This window comes from Trypanosoma grayi, assembly GCF_000691245.1.
Source record: "Trypanosoma grayi strain ANR4 Tgr_2203_V1, whole genome shotgun sequence".
Classification (NCBI taxonomy): Eukaryota; Euglenozoa; class Kinetoplastea; order Trypanosomatida; family Trypanosomatidae; genus Trypanosoma; species Trypanosoma grayi.
In genome coordinates this window covers 1-1,118 of record NW_008827821.1, presented here as the reverse complement: position 1 = coordinate 1,118, position 1,118 = coordinate 1, and the positions used below count along the sequence as shown (strand labels likewise).

The 1,118-nt window shown below is 52.8% G+C and overlaps 1 protein-coding gene across 1 annotated transcript; it reads right to left on the bottom strand.

The window, feature by feature from the left end:
* Nucleotides 1-2: 2 nt before the first annotated feature.
* DQ04_22031000 (hypothetical protein) lies at nucleotides 3-1,118 on the bottom strand (the record flags this gene model as incomplete). Its single annotated transcript, XM_009318061.1, has 1 exon — nucleotides 3-1,118. A coding segment is annotated over one exon (1,116 nt), but the record flags the coding sequence as incomplete, so codon positions are not given.

Below are 1,118 nucleotides of genomic sequence, written 5' to 3'. Positions count from 1 at the left end.
CCCCCATCGCCATTCAGTCCGCCCATCATCGTGGCTTTCACACTCACGCCTGTCTTCACTTCTGTCGGCGCCACGGTGGTTGCCTTCTCTGACGGAGACACATGTTCTTCAGAATCGCCCAGAGAATTCTCGGAGTTTATCGGTGATTCTTCAAGACTGCTGGGCCCTTTCTTTTCTTCTTCCTGGTGTTGTTGCAACGTGTTATGAAGATCTTTCTGCAATTTACTCTCTGCAGCTTTTTTATTTCGCGCTGTTTCCAGCAGTGCCAACTTCTCAGCTGTCCGCTGTTCAGCCTCCTTGAGTTGAACCTCTGCATTTTTCCTCTTTTCTTCAGCTTTCTTTACTGCATCTTCAGCACGGCTCTTCTTCTCTCGAGCCTCCTGCAGCGCAGTTTCAGCCTCTTTATCCTGCTTCTCAGCTTTTGACAGCGCGATCTGAGCATCACTCTGCTTCTCTTGAGCCTTCTGCAGAACAGTTTGAGTGTATGTGGTCAAATTTTCAGCATTTGTCAGCGCTTCCTTAGCAGCAGTTCTTTGCTTGACAGCCTCGTCCTTTCGTTTTTGGGCATCCGGATCCGTGCCTCCAGCATCTGTCAGTTTCTTCGCTGCCTCCCTCTGGGATTCATCAAATCGTTCCAGTTTTCCTATTACCGTTCTCCACAGTGCCTGCTCACCTCTTTCAGCCGCACTACTTATTTCATTCGCTTTAATCACTACAGCATCAGCCTCTTTTTTGGATGTGGTGGCACTTTTCAATAAACTCTTCGCTGAGCTCACCTTCTCCAAAGCTTTCTGCACTTCTGCATCAGCCACACTCAACTCCGACATAGCGCTCTTCTCATATTCATCAGCTTCCTTCAACGCAGCAGTAGCTTCTTCAATGTCCTTCTCAGCTTGCGCTGCCGCCCTCTCCAATGCCTTCACATCAGCCTCAATCGCCTCCGGACCAGCGCCTCCCGCCGCTTCCGCTGCTCTCGAGGCAGAAACACCGGCGTGGCTTCTCTGCCCCACGGCGGGCGCCAACACATGTTTCTCGGACTCCGCCTCCTGCCCGGGTGCCCCGTGGCCTGTGGCAGCCGCAGCCGTCACGCACACGCAGGGGAGGCACAGCGTGAGAGC